Here is a 24,233-nt window from a genome sequence, read left to right on the forward strand (position 1 = left end):
TCTGGATACCTCGTGACCAGAAACTCTGGGAAACGTTCCATCTGCAGGAGGTGACATTTAGTTTGGGGTTTTGTCCCTTGATGAGGCCAGGCAAACCCACCAGCGTGCGCTAAGCAAGTCCTTGTTGTGGAGAGTGAAGGTACGAGAATGCACCACTGAATCAGATATGAGTAATGTCGAAGAGAAGAGTGACTAGCATTTTTGTACCGCCGTTTGGCAAACAGATACCCATCGATCCACCTGCCATCCCCTCCTCTTAAAAGTACCCACTGTGAACAGTCCAATGACATCCCCACCAGGAGATCGCATCCCACGGGGTTCAATGACTCAGTGAATAAAGCACATCCCTGATTACAAATGTGTGTCTGATTTCCCGCCTCCTCCCCATCACAAGGCGCTAAAGGCAGCATTTAAACCCTCCTCTTTTCATAATTCTTTTTCTCTTAAGAAGTTTTTAATACTTCTTATGCACATTTTGGAAAATGCCCACAAGTAGAAGGAAGCAAACACGTCTCCAGAAGTCCCCACCACCCAGAGGCAGCCAGGACCACGCTTGGGGGCCATTCCTCTGAGTCAAAAAAAGACTCTCTGCATCGCCATTTGCTTGAGTTGTTTGCGTCTAGTCGTTTGCATCCACACCTAGAACTTTCCATCTTGCTGTTTTCACGGAACATTATAGCAGAAGCATCATCCGGCTTCTGTTTCCTCCACTTCTCGGTCTGTCCTTTCATGCCTGCGTGATGATGCGCTGTTGCTCAGATTCCAGGCCGTTCTTGGCCATTCCACTGCTGCTGGGCATTTAAGACAAAAAATCGTCAGCTTCAAGGCTTCCGAACATGTGCTTTTTCGACTTTAATGGCATGCTTCCAAGTCTAATCTTCCATCTCCCCATCAACGTTAGTAAAGAGAGAGAGAGAGGTGTTTCTCCCAACTCGGAAGGCAGAACAAACGCTCAGTTGCCTTCGATGTTGCTCCATGCTGTCTCAAGAGAGGAAAATAGCATAAGGATGTAATTAAAACTCCGTCTCTTCTGTTTGGTATCCATGTTGAGTTTTCGTTGTTTGTCTGCCTTCCTAACTTTTTTTTTTTCCAAATAGAAGTAGAGTTGATTCACAATGTTGTTTTAATTTCTGCTGTACAGCAAAGCAATTCAGATATCCGTAGGCTTTCTCATATTCTTTTCCATTATGGTTTACCCCAGGTTATTGAATATAGTTCCCTGTGCCATGCAGCAGGACCTGTTGCTATGCCTTCCTAAGTTCTTGAACGCAGGGACCATGTCCTAAAGTGCTGACTCTCTCACGCTGAGGGTCAACAAGCAGGGAGAGTCAGCACCCAGCACCTTCACTCAATAGTTGATTGACAGCATCCCAGTGAGGCACTGAATGCCCGCACTAAAGGGAGAACCAGCCAAACGTGACTACGCGGATTGAAAAAGTTAAATGCTTCAGGGAAGAGGAGTTAATGTAACTCGTTGGTCACTGGAGCCCCGGGAAAAGCCAGCCTATTTGAGCAAGTGAAGTCTCTGGATCTCTGAGGCCGTGGAATCCAATTTGACTAATTCCCACTGGGACATGGTTTCACGTGGCACTCATTTGGCCTGTGTCCCAGTCAAGAACAAACGCTGCATCTCCAGGGCTACATACACTTAGATCACAAATATGTACTCATCTATGTTGAACATGGCCTTCAGTTTGGAGCCAGCCGGCCAGCATGTGTGAGCTCGGGTGGGTAAGGGGCACTAGGGGCAGGGAGGTGAATTGACACAGCAAATATACAACTCTTCCTGGAAGTCAGGTGTTCAGTGGGGAAAAGACTGACTCATTCCCATGGATTTGCTTCCTAGGATGCTGCTGAGATTGGCACCAGTTTTTTCCTGGGGACCTCAGAGATGGGAGCAGTGATTGGGAGTCAGGAATTGATTATAGGATCATTTTTCTCCTGTTTCCTTCTGCTTTCCCCAGCTGTGTTGGGTCTCACTGGGCTCAGAGAAGATCCAGATGTGATGGGTCTGGCAGGGGAGACCAGCAATTTGTATTTTAACAAGGAATGCACTGAGGGATGGGGGTATCATCTATGGGGTGTTGGAATATGCTGTAGCCCACTTAGCAGAAACGCAACACAAGGGTTTAGAGAGAAGGGTGTTGCAGTGGGGAGAGGCCGATTCAAGCAGACAAGGGGGGTGCAGCCGACAGCACTGCATTTTCTTAAAATATATATGCCCCATATTTCTTAAAGGCAGCAGCACGGTCTGTGCCATCAGGAAAGCCAAGGCAGGAAACCCAGCTTTGTTCTATGATCTTGGAAAGTTATTTAATATCCCAAACCTCCATCTGCCCATCCATAAAATAAGAATACTGATTTCTAATTAATAAGGTCGAGAAAGACTTAAATGAAGTAATGGATACAAAGCGTTTAACAAATATTCAGCTAAATATTGGCACATATTCGGCACTCAATAGAGCAATCAGGAGGCAATGTTATAAATATCTCTGTTGTTATGGCCAAGGCACATCAACGTGCTTTATGTCATCTGTAATCTTTTATCACCTTTGACACAGCGTGTTTTCCTAACATCTCTGTCTCCCACTCCCTCTTCCTCTTCCTGTCTCTCCTCCAGTCCCTTGTGATCAAGGGGACATTTTTGTGGAAAGACTGGCAGAAACGAATGTAGCCACAGAGCCCCACAAAACTCACAAGCCTGTGTCAGGACTGAGGTTCTCACTTTGCCCTTTTTAGCAAGATTACCAACAGGCCCTAAGCATACTTAACAGTCACCTGATGGTTTGAAAAATCACTGATGTCAGAGCTGGAAGGACCCTTAGACTTCATCTAGTCTAGCTGTCCGTTTGACACTACCAAGAGAAGAAGAAACCTACCTATCATAACATACCCAGTTATAATGGGGAGTGGTAGCCAGGAGAGGACCACCATGCAGGTCCCCCAAGCCCTTGGCTGCATCCAAGCTCTGTGCATCGAACCACAGCTGGGTCTTGGGAGCCAGGTGTATTGAACTCTCATCCTCTCTTCTTTCTGCCCCATAGCCTTCTCACTTGACAGTCTACAAAGGTGGTCAGTACCAATCATCTGATAAAAGCGACTGTGAACGTAAAAGCTACAGCTTTCCAGCAGCCCCATGTCTGATCTGATCCCATGATCTGTTACATAAAAGAGGCTTAATGGACTTTCCCAGGTCCATGCAGCTAGCAACTGTCAAAGGTGGGATCTGAACCGAGGTCTAACCCCAAAGCCTCAATGCATCCCACCTTAGACCAAGACAACCTGCTTGGCATAAGTGACCTGGATCTGTGCTCAGCTCCTCTGCACACCCTCTCCTCCCCGATGTCTGTTTCCACCCCAGTGTTCCCATAGGCCTGGAATGCCCACCGGCTGGCAATCAATGTTATACCACAGGAATATTTGTTGATGTCAATTGCACACTGTTGCAGTCTAGATAGATTGAGCCACTGCCACCGCTGACTCCATGAAAGCAAATGAACCTTTCTGAGGCAGATCAATTTGAATGACAGTGCTGAAGGGCCCAAGACCGTGTGGCTGAGCGAGTGTCTTTCTGCGGGGAAACTGACAAGGACAGCGATCAGTCCTTTGTCCCCCAGGACGTAATTCCTCTCTATCTCAAGCTCCTCATCTGGAGTGTTCTGACTGCTCAGGTCCCCTGCTGAGGGGTGATTATATGACAGCAGCCGATGCCAGGCGCTCACTGTGGGTGAGGGGCCCACTTGTGCATATGTGTATGTCTGCTTTGCCTACATCACCCTCTTGAACGATGACCACCCTAGGAGACAGGGGACAACAGCCCCATGTCACAGCTCAGGAAACTGAGGCTCAGAGAGGTAAAGCCATTTGCCAGCTTCCATTTGGAAGAACTGAGTGTCAAAGAAGTAGATGATGAGGCTGCTTTCAGACATGATTCTGCCAAACAGTGGCCTGGGCCGGCCCTTATTTAAAATTATAGGCAATTTTACTTTCAAGACAGAAATAAATCTCAAGGAACGAGCAGGATGTGCAAGGCCCACCAGAGCCTGACCCTGACCTCCTTGCTCCCCAGCCTTCTCTCTAATCACCCCCCAACTCTGTCTCCTGTTCTCCTTCGTTCCTCTTTTCCACCCACCTCCAGGATCTTCCCACACCCCTCTGTTCTGCCTCATAATTCCGGATCCTCAAATCTTCCTGCAGCTCCTACAAGGTCACTTGTACAGTATTTAGTTAAAAATAAGCAAAACACAAACAAAAAACATCCAAAGTTCCTCAGTCCTGGGACAATACAGCCCTGAGTCAGGGCACACAACTTGGAGAAGAGACTGTGGGTTGGCTACAGCCCCTTTCATCCTCTTACTGGGATGACCTTGTGCAGTGAGCAACCTGCCCAACTGTACATGACAGTCCCGCCCAGAGACTGGGTTAGAGGCCTGTCCTCTCTGTCCTCTTGGCACACAGAGCTGCTCTCTTCCTAAGCATTTATCACATTGAATATGATTGTTTCTGCTTTCTTATTAGGACCATGAGATTCTGTGTCCTCAATTTCTGTAGCTCTAATGCTTAACTGGGGCTGGCCCACATCACTCTAAGTCTCTATAGTCAGCAAAAGGAAGGAAAGGTGGCAGCCCCACATCTACGGATCAAAATGTGCCAGCATCCTGCAAGCCTTGGGTCCCACCTTAAAGGGGCCACCCTCAGCGTGGGCCAGGTAGAGGACTTAAAGTCCCTGGCCCCAAGCTAACTGGCCTCTATTCTCTTTCTAAGATGAGCCCCCGGAGGGAGATGCCGGCCAATCAGATACTTACCTTCTGCCCGCCGAAATCCTGGGGAGCAGCAGTCTGAGCAAGGAGAACCCTGAAGAGAGCGTGACCACGGCCCCTCTGAATCCAGTGCAGTCTGGGGATGAGCTTCGCGAGCCGGAGTTGGAAGGGACCGTCCCCTTCGCGCCTGAAGACCCGGCGGCCGTGTCTACGCTGCTTCCACTTCCGGAGGAGCCGGGCACCAGGCACGCCTTCCCCGCCGGGAAGAAGCCACCTTCGCTCAGGCAGGTGAACTCGGCCAGGAAGCAGCTGAGGCCGAAGGCCACCCCCGCAGCGGCCACGCAGAGGACCGCGTCCCAGCCGGCATCCCCGGGCCCGGGTCTCCTGGCCTCCACCCCGGGGAAGCCCCGCCCACCCGGTGACCAGGACCCCATGGCCTCCGCAGGGGAGGAGACCCGCCCGCTGTCTCTGTCCTCCGAGGAGCCCCTCTGGCTGGAGCGGAAGGAAGGCGCGGTCCCCACGACCCCCGCGCCCCTGCAGATCGCCCCCTTCACCTCGCAGCCGCTGGTGGCCCACACGCTCCCCCGGAGCCCCGACCCCGGGGCGCCGGCCGTGCCTGAGGAGGCCCCAGAGGCTCCCCCCGAGGATGCAAGCCCCGTGACGCTGATGGACAAAGGGGAGACTGAGCTGACCGGGTCAGCCCCAGAGGAGAGCCAGGAGACCACCACGTCCACCATCATCACGACCACAGTTATCACCACCGAGCAGGCCCCAGGTAGGCAGCCCCCAGCCCCTCGGGCCCTGCAGCAACTGTGAGGAGGCAGCTTCTGCAATGGGGGGAGGGGCGCGTGGGAGGGGGGCCCGGGAAGGTTCATGCCCTGCCATTGGTTACCATCTATGCAGCCCTAGCTATGAACTTGACCCTGGGGTTCAAAACTAGCATCCCCATTTCAGAGATGAGACCCCTGAGACCCTAAGACATCAGATAACCTGCCCTAGGTCTCACAGCTGAAGAGCAGGGTTCAAAACCGCTCCGCCAGGGACAGAGTCCTTTCACCTGCCTGGAAGGCCCTAGCCCTCCAAGGTGCTTTTGCTCTCCCCGCTCCTGAACTTGATCGAACACACTTCCGTGTTCCAGTCTTTTCTTCCGTCTTCTATCCCATCTTCAAGCGCATCACAGGGGCATCGGCTGTCAATTACACGTTGATCTGGGACAGATGCAATGTGGCTGCTCAGGAAAGACTGGGAGCTCTGGATTTTTGACCCCTGCTCATTGTGTGACCTTGGCCCAAATGTGCTCCCTCTCTGAGCTTTGCTTTACTTGTCTCTAAGATAAGAGTGAAACATCAGTCCCATGTCAGCTCTTGCTATTTGATTATTATGTTGAGTGTGGAGCTGAGGAGGAGGAACAGCAGGGGAAGGAGCGGGGATGGGAACACCAGTGTTCAGAGGCCCTGTTCCAGCCAACAGCCCGCCTGAGAGATGCCGTCTCAGCTCTTCTCTGTCCTGATGACGGTGCCTTTCCTCCAGCTCTCTGCAGTGTGAGCTTCTCTGACCCTGAAGGGTACATCGACTCCAGTGATTACCCGCCGCTGCCCCTCAACAACTTCCTGGAGTGCACATACAACGCGACCGTCTACACTGGCTATGGGGTGGAGCTCCAGGTAACCCCACGAGGTTGCCCTGCCTTGGCTGCCTCTTCCAGCAGAAGGTCTCCTCTGAAGGGCCATCTGAGTCAGGCTTATTTTCATCTTAACCAGTTTGGTTATCTCTTTGCCCTAACTGGGGCAAATTGAGCTGGGCTTTGGTGACTGAATAGGAGTTCCCAACTCAGAAGAACTAGCTTGGCACACGTGGAGGGAAGCGGATGTATTGACAAATTGTAAGCCGTTATACCCAGAAGGAAAGTCCTGTGATATCCTGCTTGTTGAACACACACAAACTCATGGAAGCCCCACATGGTTCATTTGATTCATAAACTTTTGGCTGCAAACTAAGAAGGGAAAAGCAGGGTAGCATCATCCTCAGACGCCTGAGTTTTAAGTCCCAGCTCTCCCAGTTAATGCTGCATGACTCTGGGCAAGGGACTCCACCTCTCTGAATCTGTTTCCCCATCAGTGAAACAGAGATGAACATGTTGCTACTTTATGGAGTTTCAGGGAGGAATATATATGACAGTGCACAGAGTATTCAGCCAGAGTCTAGGGGAGAGAGAGAGGGCGCTCAATGCCTGTTACATTCTCCCCACCCTAGTTCCAGGCCATTGCCAACCCACCGCCCCATCTTTAGAAGCGCTTTTTTATATGCACTGAGGCAACATGCCAACAAGTGGTGACCTGTGCGGCTCACTGTCCGGGAGAGGAAAGGGCGGCCCTGAAGCCAGAAACAGAGGCCAGTACCGCATGGTGGCAGACCCCTCCAGGCCAAGGGCAGAAGGCTGGGCTTGTGTTTTGTTCACATGGGCAAGAAAGCGCCCCCAAGATTTTAAGCAGAGTCAGCTGCATGACCTAAGCAGAACTCTATCCTAGGAAGATTTTCTGACTTACAGAGAGAACAAAAGATAAGCCTCTTGGCAGAACGTGTGCCCAGAGCTTGGCACAGCATGTGGCATGTGGTCAGTACTTTATAAATGTTCCCGGAATTAAACTGGAGAAAAGTTGCCATTCATCTGATGCTGACACTTGAGGAACACTTCCCTGCACTTGAATGGATCCACTCTGTCTAATACTGTGTGGCGCTTTTTGTCAGGGACAGCAGAGTTCCTTCATCGAGCATCTATAATGTTCCAGTCGTAGCAATGGGGGGCATGGTGGTATCAAAATTGGTGCAGGAGTTGCCCTAAGGGAGGTCACTGTTTTATGGTTGAGACAGACGCACATGGAAGACATTGGGCTGCCATTTGAAATGACCTCTAACAGACATTCACAGAGGATGTAGGATCACAGTGGAGAGACAGGCAACCTCCCTGGCAGTCAGGGAAGGTGTCACAGAGGAGGGCAATTTTCGTGGGGCTTTGGCAGATGAGTAGGAGTTCATCAAAGAGAAAAAAGAGTAAGGTGTATATATATATGGGCTGAAAGAGGAAGGGCTCGTGAGTAATTCTTGCCTTGTTTACACAAGAGGCAGAGGATCTGGAGTCCCTGGCCACACTGCGGCAAGTGGAAATATTCAAATTGGGCACTGGGAACTGACTAAGTCCCCACCCCACCCCCTCCTCCATTTGTTCACTATCCTTTTAAGTAAAGTATCTCCCTTCTTCCTCTCCCAAGCCTGGAAAGTGGACTCGGCAAACCAAGTACACAGTCCTTTGAGGAGGTTCTGCCACTGAAGCCAGCATTGGGGAGGATAAGAACGTGGACCTGAGAAAGCCCTAGAGATGGCCACCCCCTCCCCCGACCCCGCACTCCCTCCCCAGTTTGTGCAGAAGGGCAAGAATGTCTTCAGTCAGTCTGCAAAGTCGAGGGCATAGTCAAGCACCTACTATGTGCCAGGCACTATTTTAGGCCCTGGGTACCCTGAGCAGCAGAAAAATTTTCCCTCCTCCCTGGAGCTGACCTTCAGATGAAATGCCTTCTCCTCTCTCCCTGGAGGTGGGACCTCAGGCCCAAGCTGATCAAAGCCCTACCCCCACCTGCCAGCTGCAGGAAAATCTATCTCAGCTGCCAGCCTCCAGAAAGCCTGTCCTGCGGGACCCAGTGAAGGAGGGCTGAAGATTCTTGCTGCGCCTCCCCTGGAAGCTGGCAGGGGGCCCAGAGGTTCCCAGGGCTCCAAGAGTTTCCAGGGCTGGGTCGCGGCCCCCGTCCACCCCGTGGACTAGGGGCCCCTTGAGGGGGGTGCTGCCTGGGGATCCTCAGAGCCTGGGAGGACCCCCTGTCTCAAACACGACTCAGGTCCTGTCTGCCCCTGCCCGTCCCCAGGTGAAGAGCGTGAACCTGTCCGAGGGGGAGCTGCTCTCCATCCGAGGGGTGGACGGCCCCTCCCTGACCGTCCTGGCCAACCACACGCTCCTGGTCGAGGGCCAGGTGATCCGCAGCCCCACCAACACCATCTCTGTGTACTTCCGCACCTTCCAGGACGACGGCCTCGGGACCTTCCAGCTACACTACCAGGGTAAGGCCGGGCCAGGGCTGTTGCGATGTACCTTTGGCCTCCGTTCCCCTCCAGCGCCAAGGACTGCCAGCCTCTTTGTGCCGGTTTGTAACACCGTGGACCCCTTCTTAGATTCGCGATTCCTTTTGTAACTAATTGATGTGGCTGCATCTTGTCTTAGCTGCAGCACGCAGGATCTTCACTGCGACGTGCCGGCTCTTTCATTGTGTCACATAGACTCTCTAGTTGCTGCATGCGGGTTTGGTTGTCCCGAGACACAGGGGGTCTTGGTTCCCTGACCAGGGATCAGACCCAGCTCCCCTGCATTGCAGGGTGGATTCTTAACCACCGGACCACCAGGGAAGTCCCTTAGATTCGTGTTTTTAAGAGCATAAAATAAAATATATACAATTCAAAAGGAAGCCGTTCATATTGAATAGCAGTTGTCAAAACATTGTTCTGATCTATGATATCATAATCTATGTGCTCCTTTATTAACACATTAAATCATATTTCCCAGTGGCTCTGATAATTATTGTAATTTCAAAGGAGCATAAGAAATATGTCAAGATATTCATTTTGATGTGAACATATCTGATTCCCTTGGTGACAAAGCCACGGGTACTGTGACTGTGTAACAATTTGTCATCTACCTTTGCAGTTAACCCTGAACCTGTTCAGTGAAGAATAAGCAAGCCCCCTTTTCCCATTCAAGTTCATGGCCCCTGAATCTGACACCAACCCCATGAAGGCCCACAGGCTTCTGGGAGGGAGCCTCTGCCGCCAGGGTCCCTTGCTTTTTTTCCCTTCTTCTCCACTTTCTTTTGTATTTGTCTGCTTCTGGTCTCCTTTTGTTTTCTATTTACCTTTTCCCTCTCTTCTCTTCCCTCTTTTCTTTCTTTTCATTTCTTTGGTTGCACCACAAAGCATATGGGTTCTTAGTTCCCCAAACAGGGCTTGAACCCATGGCCTCCCGCATTGGAAGTGCAGAGTCTTAACCACTGGACTATCCGGGAAGTCCCAGCTTCCTTCATTTCTTTTCTTGCTCCTCTCCCTTGCCTCATTCCCACCCCCCTCTTCTCTCTTCCTTCTCTCTCTCCTTCAATGTCATCCCATTTTCCCCCACCTCCTGGGACGCTTCCTTCCTGGGAGCTGTCCCTGGGTACTTGCCAAGTATCTGCCAGGGAGGGGGCGCCCTTCGCCACACCTCGGGAAATCAGCAGCCATCCACGTTTACATCACACTGACCAAATGTCTGGAAAAATACTTCATTTAAAAATTTCCCCTTGGATGTTTCTGAAACAGATGGATGACTGTATACAGGAGTATCCGTTCCCTCGCACCTTCTCAGTATGCAGATGAGCGTCTGTTGTCTTTGTTAATTAAAAAATGGGGGAAAAAATAGCTCATTGAGCCATGAACTTGAATTCAGGCCTCCTCATGAGTACTGGGAATGCAGAAATCCTCAACTGCAGGAGAGATCAGACCACAGTCCAGGGATGGACTCTGCATTCTCTTATGAAAATAAAACTTGAGGAGCTCAGTGTGGCCACGTGCACCCTTCTGCCGCTCCATCTGGCAAGCTCTGTGCACTGCATGTTGGCCTAAGGAGGCTCTCCTTGGCATTTCCCATTTAATCGTTACCACCACCCGTGCGATAGGGACAGTCCTAGAGGACGAGAGTGAAGTTCGGGGCACTGTGTCACTTCCCCAAGGTCACCCGGTTTTTAAGTGATGGAATAAGAGAACGTAAATTCACATCAGTCTCTTCCACAGCCCAAGCCCTGACCTCCCGGGACTTAGTTCCAGCTCTCACATCCTTGGCATTTCCTAAAGAACTGCTTCTCCTAACCCTGGTCTAAGAGCCTGCATTTTTAACAAACACTTAAGCTGCCCGTGCGGTGGGACTAACCTACCTGGGTGATCCCACCCCTCCTGTGCTCAAGGAGAAAGTAGTTCTGTCTCCACATGGAAAGAGGCTCTGGGGAGGGGTGAGACCCTGCTGTCTCTGGTTAGGCAGGGTGGGGGGCGGGGGTGAGCTTGGAGCCTAGAGAAAAGTGCTCATCCGGCAGTCTCAGCAGCACGTGATCAACTCGAGTCATAAAAATACACTTCTTTAGCACTCCGGAGTCCCCGGGGGCCTCATCTTTTCTCCCCAGCATAAACCAGCTCCCGGGATGTGGGTCACGTTCTCCGTCTCCCACTCTGAGAGATGACCGTCTGCCCCGGCATCTCTCCCCAGCCTTCATGCTGAGCTGCAGCTTCCCCCGCCGGCCTGACTTCGGGGACGTCACGGTGATGGACCTGCACTCGGGCGGGGAGGCCCACTTCCACTGCCACCTGGGCTATGAGCTCCAGGGCGCCAAGACGCTGACATGCATCAATGCCTCCAAGCCTCACTGGAGCAGCCGGGAGCCCATCTGCTCAGGTACACGCCAGCCTCAACCGGACCCACCATGGATGGTCTCCCAAGAGAGGAGAGACCAGCCCCCAGGGGGTTAAAGGGAAAGTATTAGTCGCTCAGTTACATCCGACTCTCTGCGACCCCATGGGCTGTAGTCTGCCAGGCTTTTCTGTCCATGGAATTCTCCAGGCAAGCATACTGGTTGCCATGCCCTCCTCCAGGGGATCTTCCCGACCTGGGTCTCACGCATTGCAGGCAGATGCTTTACTGTCTGAGCCACAAGGGAAGCCCATGGTGTTAAGGCTGACCTTAGGAAAGAGACTGCTCCAAAAATGTGGTGGCAGCCAGTTTTGTTACATGGTAAAAATACACGTGACATAAAAGTGACCGTTCGTGACATTTAGGACGTTCGCAGTGCTGTGCAGCCGTCACCACTTCTTTCATCACCCCCTAAAGGACACTCTGGACCCATTCGCCGTCACTCCCTGTTTCCCCCTGTGCCCAGCCCCTGCCTTCTGTCTCTACAGAGTCACCTATTCTGGCCACTTCATATGCCTGGGATCATACGTTATGTGATATTTTGAATCCAGCTTCTTTCACTCAGCATGGTGTTCTCAAGGCTCATCCATATAGTAGCATGTATCAGGACTTCATTCCTTTTGATGGCTGAATAATATTCCATTATATAGACCACATTTTATCTGTTCCCTTATTGGGGGACATTCAAGTTGCTTTGGACTTCGGAGGTGTTACGAATAGTGCTGCTATGAACACGTGTGTAAAGGTTTTGGTGTGGACATACATTGTCATTTCTCTTGGGTTATGTACCCATCAGCGGAGTTGCTGGGTCACGTGGTAATTCCGGATTTCCGTTTTGAAGGAACTGTCAAAGTATTTTCCACTGGCTGCACCGTGTTCCTTTCCCTCCAGCCATGTATGAAGGTACCAGTTTCTTCACATCCTCACCAGCACTTAGGTTCCATGTCTTCTTTTTATTATGGCAGCCATCCTAGTGAGGGTGAAGGTATCCTAGCGTGATTCTGCTTTGCATTTTCCCAGTGGCTGATGACATCGATCATCTTTTCATATGCTTGTTGGCCATTTGTGTATCTTCTGGGAGAAAAGTCTATTCAAGTCCTTTGCCCATTTTTAAAATTTAGTTGTCTTTTTCTTGAGTTGTAAGAATTCTTTATGTATTCTGGTTACTAGTCTCTTATTAGATATATGATTTGCAAATATTTTCTCCCACTCTGTGGGTTGTCTTTTCACTTCTCAATAGTGTGCTTTTTGTTGTTCAGTCACTAAGTCGTGTCCAACTCTTTGTGACCCCATGGACTGCGGTACACCAGACTTTCCTGTCCTTCGCTATCTCCCAGAGTTTGCTCAAACTCTTGTCCATTGAGTCGGTGATACCGTCCAACCATCTCACCCTTTGTCACCCGCTTAGTGTCCTTAATTTTGACAAAGTCTAATTTATGGGATTTTTTTTTTCTGGTTGTTGTTGCTTGAACTTTTGATGTGACAGCTGCCATATTCTGAGCCCAGTCCATACGCCAGGGCTGTGATAAATCCTCACAGCAGTCCTACACGGTGTGAACCATTATCCCCATTTCACAGATGAGGAAACTGAGGCTCGTGGAGGCGAAGTTTCTTCCTCAAAGTCACCAGATAGAAATTGAACTGGATCTAGAGTCCTTCTCTCTTGAGCTGTTTCCCTTACACATTCACTATTTAAAGTACAGACTGGTGAGATTATTAGAAATTCATAATCCTGGGCCCCATACAGAACCAAGCGAATCAAAAATCTGCATTTAGCATGCTCTTTGTGTGGTTCATGTGCTGCACGTCATAGATGGAGAAGCACACTGTACTACACTCTCTCTGCACCAGTGGCCGCAACCTTGACCATCCTCGGTTATCCAGAGAGTAATACCCTGTTATATTCTCAAAAGTCCTGACCGTGGCCAGGAGAGTACAGGCTGGTCACATTAACTGAGCACCTACTATATGCCAGGCCATGAGCCATGTACGAACAGGATACTGGGAATAAGAAAAACGTTGTTCCTGCCCTCCAGGCATTTGTGGTCCCTAGAATTCAAGATGCAAATGAGAGCTGATGGTAAATTCCGAGATTTAATGATTGCAGTATTGTTCTCTCAAGGCTGTTCAGAATTTTGTGTGTGTGTGTGTGTGTGTTTTAAACAAAGAAAAGAAAAATCCAAACCATTGGGCAGTTGGTCTCCATGCCTCCCTCGAGTTAATTTTTATCTATGTATGAAATCAGAGAGGAATTAAGCCTCAATTTGTGCTAAGAAAGATGGATGGGGAGCCACGGCTGGCAAATTGAAGCCAAACAGAGTCATCAGTCGGCTTAATAAGGCAAGGAAGGGGAGCAGAGAGGCAGCAAATGAGCAGCCGCTCAGAGAGGACAGATGGCTGGAGCCCCCCACCAGGGACAGCTCGTCCATCTCCTCGGCCCCTGAGCTGTAGGGCAATAAGGCTGCCTGCATTCTGAGCACCTACTCTGTGCCAGGGATGGCGCCAAGCCCTCTCCACACAGTGTTTCATTTCTCACCTCCACCCATAAGGAGGGTGGAATTATTATTACCGCTTTACTAGAGGTTCAGAGAGCTTCAGGGACTTGTCCTAGATCCACAGCAGGTAAGTGACACCAGGCAGATTTGAACCTCCACTTTGGGACAGGAGGCAGAGTGAAGAGATGGGTGACCCGGTACTCTGTCCGTGGTCCTGAAAAAAAGTGCTAGTCTTTCTAGCAACATCTTTGCTGTAGGTCACAGCAGAGTCCAGAGCAGGCAAGGGAGCTATCGGCCTTTCTCATCTCGGCAATTCTTTATCAGTCATGACGTCATTCAACAAACATTTAATGAGAGCCAAATATCTTCTAAGAATAAAACTACCTCCCAACATTTGCAGAACTCTTCTCAGTTCACAAATCATTTTTTCATGTATGTTAGATTTTTATGATAAAAGTGATATATGACTCTGGTAAAAAATATATATATATATTTCCAAGAAATACGAAACTGCTGAAGAGTCTGACAAATCACTTTTATACCCCTGATCTCAATTGATCTTTGCATATAGCTCATTGAAATAGGTATGGCGGACCATTTTCTAACTTTTTATCCCCCACTTAAAATATAGTGAGTATTTTCCTATATTCTGAAGTACTCTTTGGTAACAAGGTTTTTAAAAATGATATGAATGGCATGCACTTCACCAAGCGTCTGTAAGTGGACATTCGTGTTGTTTTTCAGTGTTTTGCTCTTAAAAGCAATCAAACAGTGAACATCATACATTTTTGTGAAACTCTCTAAGTCTTTTTTTGACATAAGTCCCCAGAACCTTACTTACCAGGTCAAAGTGTTTAAACACATTTTCCATATTTTTCATCAGATTTCCCTCTTGAAAGGTCATAGCAATTTGCATTCTAACCAGACCTGAATGAGAGCGACCATTTCTCATCACGGAAGATGGCGCTTCCCGTTTATTGCTGCTCTTTATCTGGACCAATTAGGTGGACGGAGATAGAATATAGTTGAGATTTGCGTTTCTTTTATTGTTAGTGAGGCTGAATTTTTTGAGTGCTTAACTAAGTACTAAAAGCAGACTTCTTCTTTGGAGAACTGCCTGTTTATGTCCTTCTTCATTACCATTTTGTAGCTGAGAACCAGGGCACAGCCAGTGCATTAAGTCACAGTCATTCATTCCCTACCATGGAACACACGTGGCAGGGGTTCCAGTCGTGGGACTGGACCTCCTGTCAAACAGGACGAACCTGTCTCAGGAGGAGGGGATTTGCCCACGGTTTTCCTCTTCCTAAGGGGTTGGGGTCAGAGAAGGATAAAACACCCACTTATCCTCCCCTCCACCTCTCTCTGCGATCCTCTTGTTGCCCACCCACCCCTACCATCTGGCTCCAGCCCCTTGTGGAGGGGCTGTGCACAATGCCACCATCGGCCGCGTCCTGTCCCCAAGTCACTCTGCAAATGCCAGTGGGAGCCAGTTCTGCGTGTGGACGATCGAGGCTCCGGAGGGCCAGAAGCTGCACCTGCACTTGGAGAGGCTGGCGCTGCACGAGAGGGACAGGTAAGCCCCCGAGGGCCCAGCGGCCTCACGCCTTCCCAGACTCTTAGGATGTGGCTTGGCATTTGGAGTCTTGAAATGGCTAAATTGTTGGCTCATGGAGGTCAAGAAAGGAAGAGCTGGGGAGGGAAGCGAGGATATTAGAAACCATCAATTTCGATCTCCTCCTTTTACACATAAGGAAACCAAGGCATAGAGAGGGGAAGAGACTTGCCCCAGTCACACAGGGTAGGGGGAAGGCAGGAAGGGAGTCCCCCCCAACCTTGCACTGCCTCGTGCCTTCTCCTGCACATCCCTTTTTGCAGTGGAGCAAGGAGAGAGAGTTTCCTGAGCACCTGCTCTGTGCCCAAATCATGTATTAGCCTCGATGGAGAATGGGAGAGAAGAACATTGGTTCCTGGTGTGATAGGAAATTGAGATTCAAAAACCAGATGTATGCACATGAAGGAACTTTTGATAACAAGACAGCATTTAGCTAACAGCACATCTGTCGATGCTAAGTAACAGGCACAGAAGCCAGAATCCAAAAACTTTGATAAGCTGAGACCTTATTCCAGAATATTCTGGAACATTCTAGAAAGTTAGGATCTTGGCTGCTTAGAATTGCTGTGTTGGAGTGGGTTCCCTTGGAAACAGACAGGATTACAGTGGTGTGAGAGAAAGTGGTTTATTTAGCAGTTGATCCTAGAAAGCACCAAGAAAATGAGCAGAGAAGGAAAGGGAGTAGATATAGTGTGTTAATAGTCAGATGTCTTATCTACAGGGGTCCCCCAGGAAGCTGTATTTAGCATGGCTCAGAGAGTTTCTGTCAGAGGGCAAGGGAGCTGGGGTGTTTATCTACCCACTCATCCACTGTTGGAGGAGGGATGCTCCTGGACACACACTGACTCCCCAGCATTGCTCTCAGCCCTTGAGCTGGCTGAACTGGCTGATTCTCAGAGACTCTGGAAACTGGCCAAAGCTGGGTGAGCAAAGAGTGCTGAGGGATACGGGTAGGGCACCCACAGAATGCCAGCACCTTCGAGTCCCGGAGCCCATCCAACTTTCAACTTAGAATTATAGTGTCCTGGCTTCTTTGAAGCTTCAGACCTAAACCATTAACCTCTGGGAAAGGATTCTGAGAAAATACCAGACAACTGAATAATTTACCCAACTCTGGAGTCCACTTCCCTCCAAACCATCCAGCTTTATCCTGAACAACTCCATATCAATAAATCACTGCCTTAAAGTACAAGGTGTTGAATAGGGGCTTCAGAGCGTGGACTCTCCGTAGCATCAGAATGACCTTAGGAACCTTTAAGAAAAACAGATGCCCAGTCTCTTCCCCCTGGAGACTCATTGAGAAGCAAGACCTGGGAGCCCTCAGTGATGAATGCTTTTTAACGTTCAGACCTCTGGTTTGGCTCTTCTGAACGGTGCTGGGAATAAACCAAGTGTATGTTTGGACCAGACAGTGAGAAGCAGAGAGAAAGAAAAATTAACCAAAATGACTATTTTCTGAAAGTTTATGAAATCCTGGTAAATGAGCCGACAGACACATGGACACTGTAGTTTCACTGGGTGTTTCTGTGGAGCCCTGCAAAGGTTTATGAAAGGGAGTTGTTGACAACCACCAGGGAAAACCAGTGCTCAAGTGTCTCTGGGGAAAGAAGTTTGGAGTCGTTGATCAAGATCAAAGGTCAGGGTGTGCACATGTGCACACACGCACACGCACACACGAGTGAAGATACTCGCTGTGCTAAGAAGAAAGGGGAGCTTTCTCTGTCTATGGACTTTATGAGGAAAAAAGAGCTTAAATACCACAGTTGCAAGAGCTTAGAGCTAGAGAAGGCTCCATGTAAGATATGGGACCTTGATCTAAACCTTAGAGATTCAGTCAGGGAACCCAAAATACGGTGAGTGGATGGAGTAGCTAGCCCAAGCTGGGAGACTAGGAATGGAGATGGACAAAGATGAGGAGGTAAATGTGGGCCATCTTCTGAAGGGCTTTGGCTACCAGATGCTTCTATAAGCTGTAGAGAGTCATGGAAGGATTTTGAGTAGAGGAGTGAAATGAAATTTTAAAGATGATTTCCAGCCCCCCAAAATGAAGTCTTTCTAAACTCCAGTCCCATAATATGCAGCATAGAAAGTGGGTTCTCTGGTCAAATATGTTTAGGAGACACTATACCCAGGCTCTATCTTGGTATCAAGGCACATTCACTGGCAGAGGCGCTGACAAGTCCTGCAAGGGAAAACAATGTTGAATTTTCATTTAAATTTTCCAAGCCCATTTGACCATAGACTATACATAGATTTGAGATAAAACTCTCACTATTTCAGACATTCTAGAGAACATAGCTAGAAAACTGATATCTTGGGAAGAGCCATTGACTGTAGAGATTTTGAGATCCTGAGGATTTGCCCTTGTTGCCAAAGGCTTCAATTCTCCTAAAGAAGAGTCCTGGGCATGGCCCCGAAGACACAATAAAGTCAAGAGGGATTAGAAGGTTGTGAAGAGGCCCTTGGCCTCTACCCCAGCCCCTTCCTTATCTGAATCACGGTGGACACAAGGCAGAATAAACAGATTGAGACTCCAACATTTCTACATTTTGATGACATTAGAAATTCATATGATAAACCCTTTTAATGGGTCATGGTAAAACAAAAAAACTTGAAAAATTAAAAATGCCTATTTATGATTCCATCCATAAAAGTAAGTGATCCAATTTGTGTACTGGTTCCTTCCACATCTTTGCATAACTTCTTTAAAACTGCCATGGCTAGCAAAGAGTCAAATGCCAAAGGGTTTTAGTAGCACTAAGAATGAATACCAACATGTCTGATACCTTTCAGTTTTCAGGGTGCTTCATCTTTTCAAAGCCCCCCTGTAAGATAGATAGGAAAGACTTTGTGATCCCTCCTTTCAGGATTGTGGAAAGTGAGGCCCAAGATGGGTTGAGACTTGTGTAACTTCAGTGGATGGGAATTGGGGACTGGAAGTTGGGACTCCTCTAACTGAACGCACAGTGTCCTCAGGAGGCAAGAGTCAGTGGCAGACCCTGGTAGTGGTCCAACACTTGGTCGTATGACCTACATACCTGCTCTGTCCTGCACACTATACTCTCGGCCTCTAATCCCCACACTCTTGTACCCATTTTACAGATGAAGAATCTGAGGCTCGGTGGGGTAAAATGTTTTTGTCCAAAATCCCACAACTCAGAATTTAAAGTTGGGACTGTGATTACATGTGTGTGTGTGTGTGTGTGTGTGTGTGTGTGTGTGTGTGTGTCAGTGTTTCAAGAATGTTATTAGCCCAATCATCCCAACTTCTTAGTAATAAATACTGCTACTGCTAAGTCGCTTGAGTCATGTCCGACTGTTTGCGACCCCATGGACCCCCTGCTCGGCTCCTCTGTCCGTGAGATTCTCCAGGCAAGAATACTGGAATAGGTTGCCATTTCCTCCTCCAGGGGATCTTTCCATCCCAGGGATTGAACCCAAATCTCTCTCATCTCCTGTATTGCAGGCAGATTCTTTGCTGCTGAGCCACTGGGGAAGCCCATATTAGTAATAAATAATTGGTGTCTATTAATTCAGTTGGTCATTACATCATACCCAGCACCTTCCTTCAAGCTCAGAATCCATCCATGAGTCTAGGATAAGCATTGTACAGAAAGGGAGACAAATTGGGTGAGATGATGCAGAGTATCCTGGTGAGTATGGGGTGAAGTCGGGGTGTGAGTCAGGGAATGCGGTCCCAGAGGGGGTGCTCATGGCACACGCCTCCCACTGCTGTGTGTCAGTGGCCCCTGAAGACCTCTCATTGACCCCCATCTCCTTCCGCACTGCCAGGATGATGGTCTACAGCGGGTTGACCAACAAGTCCACTCTTCTCTACGACTCCTTCCAAACCGAGAATGTCCCCTTTGAGGGCCTGCTGAGCGATGGCCACACCATCCGCATCGAATTCACGTCCAACCAGCCGCCGGCGGCCTCAGCCTTCAACATCCGGTTCGAGGGTGAGGGTCCTGGGGGACCGCCCCCTCTGCTGGGTTGTCGCTGTGGGAAGCATGGCAGGGCTGGGTCTTGGGAGGTAGAAATGTGACCTGCTAAGACTGAAGAGGAGGCCATGGCTAGACTGACCCTTGGACTTCCAAAGGCTGCCTCTTTGGAGTTGGGGAGGCAACGGTCCTTGTTCCCATTTCAGATATGAAAATAAAGAGGTAGAGAGGCCAGGTGAATGGCCAAGGGCCCTCAGCAGGTCAGCAGGAGCTGGAGTGGGGGGTCTGGTACCCGTTTTCCATGGGGCTTTGCTGAGCAGCAGGAGGGGCGCCTGCTTTTGTGGCACAGCCCCGCGAGCGTCCCCTGACACGTGTAAGCACAGCCCGGCGAGCCTCCCCTGGCTCTCGTGAGCACAGCCCCGCGAGCCTCCCCTGGCTCGCATGAGCAGCTGCACCGTGAGCCTCCCCTGACTCTCTTAAGCCCAGCCCCGCGAGCCTCCCCTGACTCGCGTGAGCAGCAGCCCTGTGAGCCTCCCCTGGCTCGCGTGAGCACAGCCCCGCGAGCCTCCCCTGGCTCGCGTGAGCACAGCCCTGCGAGCCTCCCCTGGCTCACGTGAGCAGCTACCCTCTTTTGTTTTCTGGCCCCAGCCTTTGAGAAAGGCCACTGCTACGAGCCCTACATTCAGAATGGGAACTTCACCACGTCCGACCCGACCTATAACATCGGGACCATAGTGGAGTTTACCTGTGACCCTGGCCACTCTCTGGAGCAGGGCCCGGCCATCATTGAGTGCATCAACGTGCGAGACCCGTACTGGAATGACACAGAGCCCCTGTGCAGAGGTGAGTGGGTCACAGCCCTCCCTCCAGGGTGTCCCAGGGCCCTCTACTCCTTCAGATGAAGAGATCCAGCTTGTACTGATTTTAGGATTAGAACGGTTTCCAGGGCTCACTCTCCTTTGAGTCAGGTTTGCTGCTGATCCTTGAGAAAATTACAAAATGGATAATATTGAAAAGGGGCCCCTTCCTCCAGACACAAGGCCCCATCGTGCATAGCTTGGTGAGAAGATCCCTGCATGGATTTCAGTTCCTACATATGCTATGCAGACTTGTGCAGTGCACAACCCACCCAACAGCACATGGCAACCCTGAGTCTAATTAATGATAATGATGATAATAGTTGTTAAGAGGAGTGCAAAAAAAAAAAAAAAACCTGTTGCAGGCACTCTGTGCATTATGTGATTTAATCCTCACCACAATCCTGTCTTGTTCAGTTGCTAAGTCATGTCTGACTCTTTCAGACTCCATGGACTATTTGTTACCCACTGGACTCCTCCATCCATGGGATTTCCCAGGCAAGAATACTGGAGTGGGGTTGCCCTTTCCTCTTGCAGAGGATCTTCCCAACTCAAGGACTGAACTCTCCTGCATTGGCAGGAGGATTCTTTACTGCTGAGTCACTAGAGAAGCCCACCACCTGAGGTGCATATTATTATTGATCCCATGTACAGACGAAGAAATAGCAGCTGTGATGTGACATGCCTCAGAACACACTGAGGGTAATTGGCAGAAGCAGGCATGGAACTCTGGTCCCTCTGTTCTCCGAAAGCTGTGCTCTTTGCCCCTTTGGACAGTATCGGCTCTCTGGAACCCTCAGCTATGTGGGCGCCCAGCGCCCTGCCCTCCTTGCTTCTCCATATTTAAGACCGCTGAGCCGCTCCGAGCCTGAACTCACGTGGGGAGTGTGGAATAATGAACAGAGCCCTGGCTCCTGGCAGCCGCCGCCCAGATGGTGGTTGGCATGAAGTCATAGCCTTGCCATGGTGAGGGATTGATCCCTGTATTAAATGTGCTGGTTTAACAGAGCAGAATTTATTGGTGCTTTGGCCTCTGCCACATTGAGAACTTTCCAAAGCGGCAAACGCAGAGTGAGATTTAAAGGGCCAGGTGCGGCCACACATCTCTGCTTCCAGTTCAGAGCCAGGACCCTCCACAGTAACATTAACTAAGAATTACTGAATGCTTACCTTGTGCCTGGCACTGTGCCGTGTCTGACATCCATGAGCTCAGTTAAGCCTCAGAATTATCCAGTGAGGCCCACACTGGTGTTTCTTCCTGCTGTCCAGAGGGAGACAGCTGAGGCTCCAAGAACTTACATGCCTTGTCAACAGATCCTTTGGTGGCCAAGACAAGACTCGAACTCAGGTCCACGTGAGTCAGATGCACCATCTCTTGGTCAGTACACCCCCTGCTCAAGGGGGAGGCTGTTGAAGAGTTCCTTGAAACCTTGGGCTCTGTCCTTGGTCCTGAAAGAGCAACCACCATCCCTTAGTATCTGCAAGGGACTGGTTCCAGAACCATCGCTGCCCCCCAACCCAATACAAAAATTTATGGATGCTCAAGTCCCTTATATAAAAAGGCACATCCTCTCGTATACTTTAAATCATTTCTAGATTACTTATAATACAAAGTAAGTACTACATAAACAATTGCAAACACAGTGTAAATGATACAGGAATGTCCTAAATGCAAGGTAAATGCTATGTGAACAGTTGCTGGTGAGTGGCAAATTCAAGGTTTGGTTTCTGGAACTTTCTGGAATTTTCTCAAAGACTTTTGCTTCTCAGTTGGTTGAACCCCAGGGTCGCAGAATCCCCAGTACAATGTCCTTAGACCGCCTTTGCCAGCCTTCCGCTGGAAGAGACAGGTGGCCGGTCTGAATTTAATCCTTCCACACTATGGACTGTCTGGTTTCATAGCCCACACTCCTAGCTGTTATACCATATCTGTTTCCTTATGCATCATGTCTGTCTGCCTGTGTCTTTTACAGCCACGTGTGGTGGGGAGCTCTCTGCCGTGGCCGGGGTGGTGCTGTCGCCAAACTGGCCGGAGCCCTACGTGGAAGGTGAAGACTGTGTCTGGAAGATCCACGTGGGCGAGGAGAAGCGGATCTTCTTAGACATCCAGTTGTGAGTGTTTCTGATGGGTGGACCCCCAGGTCTAGCCAGTTGAGGAAGAAATTGCTCCTGCTTGATTGTTTCAACCACTATTAATTAAGCACCTCCTGTGTGTCAGGGGCTGTGCAAAGAACCGGGGTCCCTATGGTGGGGAAGCAACATTGTACACACCCAGAAAGAGCCCCTGTCCTCAGGAAATTCAGTCTGCTCAGGAAGCATGCACTAAATGAGGAGATGCGTCAATGTAACTTCATTAATGCACCTTGGTAAGGAAAGGGGATCTGATGTCAAGAGGAAGGTCAGAGAAGCCTTTCCTGGAGGATCTGAGAAGGCTCAGTATGTAAAGATGAATTGGAGTGAACATATTCAAAAGGAACAGAATCCCCTGAAGGCCCTGTGCCAAGAGCAAGGACAGCATTTTCAGAGGACCGAATGGCCAGTGTGGTCAGGAGGAGGAAGGAAGTCTAACACACACAGTAGTTTGTTTTCCCATCTGTCTCACCCAACTAGACCAGAAGGTCCTTGCAGTCAGGACCTGGTCTGATTTATCCCTCTTCCGGCATCTTACACAGAGCCTGACACAGCAGACGCTCAGACAGTGATTGCCGAATGAAAAAGACACGTTACAATGAATGGACTTTCCCTGGCTGTGTGTCTGTTTTCCAGTACTCAGTGAGGGTACCTATTAGATGCTCCATCCAGAACTTTCCCTCTCTCAGTCTGCAGGGATCAGGAGAAGGGTACAGAGACAGACAGTGGTGGCTAGAAAAGCAGAAGAAAGGGCTTGCCAGCAGGCTCAGGCACATGGTTGGGTGCCAAGTTCGGGAGGGCCTCTCTGGATGCAGACAGGACCTCTGGGGGTCAGCTCTCCCCACAAGCTTGAAGTAGAACCCACTTGACTAGGAAGCAGAACTCCAGGGCTACCTGGCTTTGCAGAGGAGCCTGGCAAGAGGAAGATGATTTGCAAGACTATGAGTGACTGTCTTTGGAGCAGTCCCTTGGAGGCAGAGGGCATGTCCTCAGAGGCTGCCCTGAGTCATAGATTTACACAGTTGTCTCTTGTGGCCTTGGGGTCGGGCCAACCTGAGTCAGAACTTCTCGTCCACCTACAGCTGTGACTCTGGACTTCTCTCTGGGCTTTGGCTCTTCTCATCTATAATGAGATTCCTGGAACATGGGTGTTTTGTGGCTACTGGAGGCAGGTGTTAAGCCTCCCTTGCCCACTGCCTCCCTCCCTCCTCAATGATAAGTCACCCCCTTTCTCCCATTCTTAGCTCTCTGACTTCTAGAGCCTGGAATAAAGTGTTCGTTCATTCAAGACATGTTTTCTGAGTATCTGCTATGAGCCAAGCACTGAAAAGGCTCTGATAGTTGCCAACTCAGCCATAAAGCTTATCTTGGAAGAGTGGGTTGACCGGTCTCTATAAACTCTAAAAAAAAAAATGCTGTGCACCTACTGTGTGGGAACACGAGGCTAGGCACTGGAGATCCAGTTGTGAGAAAGGTGGAACAGTCTCCGCCCTCACCGTCTAGTGAATGAGGACATGAAACTACATGCAGTGTGATAAGAGCAATGATGGGGAGAGCAGGCATCTGTGTGAAATCATGGAAGGCTTCCAGGAGGCAGTGACTTCTGGGATGGAATGAAAGAAGATTCGCAAGTGATGAAGAGAAATGAAGAGGGTCCAGACAGTGAGTACAGCATGTGCAAAGTCTGGAAATGAGAGAGAAAGTGGCCCACTTAGTGGCTAAACGGGAGTTTAATGTGACTGGAGTGTGGAGCTTGGGTAGGGGTTACATGTATTGTTTCATATGCTTTTCCATTATGGTTTATTGCAGGATATTGAATATAGTTCCCTGTGCTCTACAATGAGACCTTGCTGTTTATCCATCCTATATATAACAGTGTGCATCTGCTGATCCCAAACTCTCA

At 49.6% G+C, this 24,233-nt stretch overlaps 1 protein-coding gene across 1 annotated transcript in view; it reads left to right on the forward strand.

Moving 5' to 3' along the window:
* The first annotated feature begins 3,179 nt into the window (after positions 1–3,179).
* The window catches only part of SEZ6L (seizure related 6 homolog like), a 71,305-nt gene continuing 50,251 nt past the window's right edge, over positions 3,180–24,233 (forward strand). Inside the window, exons 1-9 of the mRNA XM_055549959.1 lie at positions 3,180–3,219; positions 4,765–5,535; positions 6,291–6,424; positions 8,678–8,870; positions 11,092–11,277; positions 15,198–15,363; positions 19,195–19,361; positions 19,992–20,186; positions 22,174–22,312. Coding sequence (XP_055405934.1) covers positions 3,180–3,219; positions 4,765–5,535; positions 6,291–6,424; positions 8,678–8,870; positions 11,092–11,277; positions 15,198–15,363; positions 19,195–19,361; positions 19,992–20,186; positions 22,174–22,312 — 1,991 coding nt within the window. The remainder of the gene's footprint in view (positions 3,220–4,764; positions 5,536–6,290; positions 6,425–8,677; positions 8,871–11,091; positions 11,278–15,197; positions 15,364–19,194; positions 19,362–19,991; positions 20,187–22,173; positions 22,313–24,233) is intronic.

This window comes from Bubalus kerabau, chromosome 16 (genome assembly GCF_029407905.1).
Source record: "Bubalus kerabau isolate K-KA32 ecotype Philippines breed swamp buffalo chromosome 16, PCC_UOA_SB_1v2, whole genome shotgun sequence".
NCBI lineage: Eukaryota > Metazoa > Chordata > Mammalia > Artiodactyla > Bovidae > Bubalus > Bubalus kerabau.